Source organism: Octopus bimaculoides, chromosome 18 (assembly GCF_001194135.2).
Source record: "Octopus bimaculoides isolate UCB-OBI-ISO-001 chromosome 18, ASM119413v2, whole genome shotgun sequence".
Classification (NCBI taxonomy): Eukaryota; Metazoa; Mollusca; class Cephalopoda; order Octopoda; family Octopodidae; genus Octopus; species Octopus bimaculoides.
This window is the reverse complement of record NC_068998.1, coordinates 4,609,886-4,612,971: the sequence shown is the minus strand read 5'-3', so window position 1 is coordinate 4,612,971 and position 3,086 is coordinate 4,609,886. Positions and strand designations below refer to the sequence as shown.

General features: G+C 34.3%; 1 protein-coding gene across 1 annotated transcript in view; it reads right to left on the bottom strand.

Moving 5' to 3' along the window:
• The window catches only part of LOC106872231 (fibroblast growth factor 18), a 106,839-nt gene extending 105,628 nt beyond the window's left edge, over positions 1-1,211 (bottom strand). Inside the window, exons 1-2 of the mRNA XM_014919139.2 lie at positions 1,191-1,211; positions 133-212 (exon numbers count right to left, since the gene is read on the bottom strand). Coding sequence (XP_014774625.2) covers positions 133-212; positions 1,191-1,211 — 101 coding nt within the window. The remainder of the gene's footprint in view (positions 1-132; positions 213-1,190) is intronic.
• Positions 1,212-3,086: the final 1,875 nt, after the last annotated feature.

Sequence of the window (3,086 nt, the reverse complement as noted above, 5' to 3'; positions counted from 1 at the left end):
ATATATAACGAAATAAATCTGGATTGATGGAGGAAAAAGGGGAGTGGGTGGTGAAGAACAAGCAAAGAGAATGGGCAAAATTCACAGAAAGAGTGTGATGATAGTTAGATTATTGGTGGACAGAAAACGAACCTGTTGTGATCCAGGTGAAACCGTTTAATAGTTGGATAAGGCAGTGATATCATTTCATTGTGTCCATTCGAAGACAGCGCCTGATAAAGGGGAAAAAACTACTGTCAGTAGAGACAAAAATGTTTTCATTTGTCACGAACATAATAATAATAATAATAATAATAATAATAATAATAATAATAATAATAATAATAATATACAACATACAACATACAGAAAATAGCATAACTAGGCACCGCGTTCATCCTACGTAAAGTACTTTCAATACAGTGAAAATAAGAGCATCGCATCAAACCACAGCGCCTACCCGAGATATACAGAGCTGCGCTCCGTAGTGCAACGAAAGCACGTGATAAAAATAAGAATACTGAATAATAATAATAAGCACGCAATACTAATCAGGTCAACGGATAAATAAACGTCATTTATCTGATGGTATATTATCGACAATGCATCAATTTAAAGGTATTAAATATATTGATTTCTGATAAGGCTATGTGTATAGATTTACTTGGTTACCGACTATACACAAATATTTTTTTAAAATCTTTCGTATTTTCGTGTTTATTAGAAAAAAATGAAACAAGCTAAATGAAGTAGGTTCTGGGTTGCGGATACAAATACATAAAAAGAATAATGTAATTGTCTTATTCTTTACAGCTGTTTCGATAAAGAATGACTGGTATTATAACCTATATTATATAATAAATTCCATACATAATAACGTAGGTGTATAGAATGGTGTAAATTTTATAGTACCCTGATACGTAATCATGCTACTCTGATTTTAGATTCTGATTCATGTTATATGTGTGTGTGTGTGTGTGAGGGAGAGAGAGAGGGAGAGAGAGAGAGGGAGAGAGAGAGAGAGAGAGAGAGAGAGAGAGAGAGAGAGAGAGAGAGAGAGAGAGAGTTGTGAAATTGTGTTAATATATTCGTCAAATTCCAGCATGGTGCGCGATTTTAACATTTTATTTTTGTATCGTTACATTTTAACAATTTTACAAATACTTTCAGGTATTAACAAACTGCCAAAGCATTTTACAATTGACGTTTACCTGAAGACTATTAACAAACATGAAAGTACTTGGAAAATTTTGATGTCCATGAATCGTGGTTAAAGACCTTTTCTTTATAAATAAACTATACAGTCGTAGCGCATAGTTTGGAACAAAGATTTGAGAATTAGAAATTTCTTATTAAATACCTAAAGTTATATTTATTTGCAATATCTTAATATTTGGCCAAAAGTTTGAAAGATAGGTTTGAATATTAGAATCGAACCATTAAATCAGTTATTAGATAATTATATCTCTACGTTGTATATATTTGAATCGAATTGTACTTGAGCATAGCAATTTTAATATTTTATAATATTTTCCAAACTTTTGGTCACGACTGTATTACTCTCTCAACAACAAAGTACTGAGCAACACTCATCGGATAATGTAACACTGCTGCCGCTACGCCCATTTCACACATACCAGCGCTGGTCAAAGCTACATTTATTTTTTAGATTTTCATTCGTAAAGCCATTCAAAGGCGAAATATTAGAGATGTAGAATATAAGTTTCAATCGTTGTTGTTGTTTTACATTTTTTCTATCTTAATACTTTTAAATACAAACATAAATACAGTGGTTGGTCTTTTGCTTGGCTCCTCTTAGCCCAATGTAATAATAAGGGCACCAACGGGATATACGACATAACATGTATGGTTTAAACCTGGCGGAACACACACTTCTCTCCAGAGAGAGAGAGAGAGAGAGAGAGAGAGAGAGAGAGAGAGAGAGAGAGAGAGAGAGAGAGAGTGAGTGAGAGAGAGAAAGAGAGAGTGAGAGAGAGAGAGAGAGAGCGATAGACAGAGATAGATAGATAGATAGATAGATAGATAGATAGATAGATAGATAGATAGAATCTAGTTCACAGAATTTATAATCGAGCTTCTCTGAGTTTCATGTTTCTTAAAATAAGAGCGGTGTTATATGGTTGTTTGGAAATACGCATTACGCTAGAGAAGCTTGTCCGACCTTCGTACTTCCAGAGGCATGAAACTAAGAGTAGCTCGAATTTCAACCCTGTGTGTATTATGCATTATATATTTATCTCTCACTAGATGGAGTACATTTTTTTTTGATGATCACATTAATAACAGTACAGTACGTTATATATGTGGGGGGGGGGAGAAGGAGGGAGAAAGAGAGAGACAGAGAGACAGAGAGACAGACAGCGACAGAGACAGACAGAGAGACAGATAGAGGCAGGCAAACAGAGAGCGAAGAGGTGAAAAAGCAGAGGCTTGCAGAACCAGACAAACAACAGTTTAAAAATTCAGATAAAAATGTATAAATGTACTGTTGAGATTGACAAAGAGAAATACAAATAAATAAATAAAATTGTAGCAACGATAGCGATAATAAAGAGATAGTTAAATAGATAACTAATCTATCTGGCTATTAGATATTGATGTATGCAGATATGTAGGTATGTAGGTACATAGCTTTGTTTGTAGGTATGTGGGGTCATAACTGGGTATTGAGGTATTTAGCGGTAAAGATACGAATGTGTGGTCTTATGTGTTCTGGTTTATGCGCTTCTTTGCTCACGAAAAGAAAAAGAAAACACACACACACACACACACACACACACATATATGTATATATATATAATTAAGCAGAAAAATACATATATGTCTGAGGAGGTGAGTGTTCTGGTGTGTGTGTGTAGAAAGAGGGAGAGGAGAGGGGGGAGAGGGGGGAGAGAGATGGATAGATAAATAGATAAATAGCAAGATAGATATGTGTAACTTCAGGCATGTATAGAGAGATGTACGTATATGTGTGTGCGCGCGTGTATATATATATATATATATATATATATATATATGTGTGTGTGTGTGTGTGTGTGTGTGTGTGTATATATATATATATATATATATATATATGGGTGTGTGTC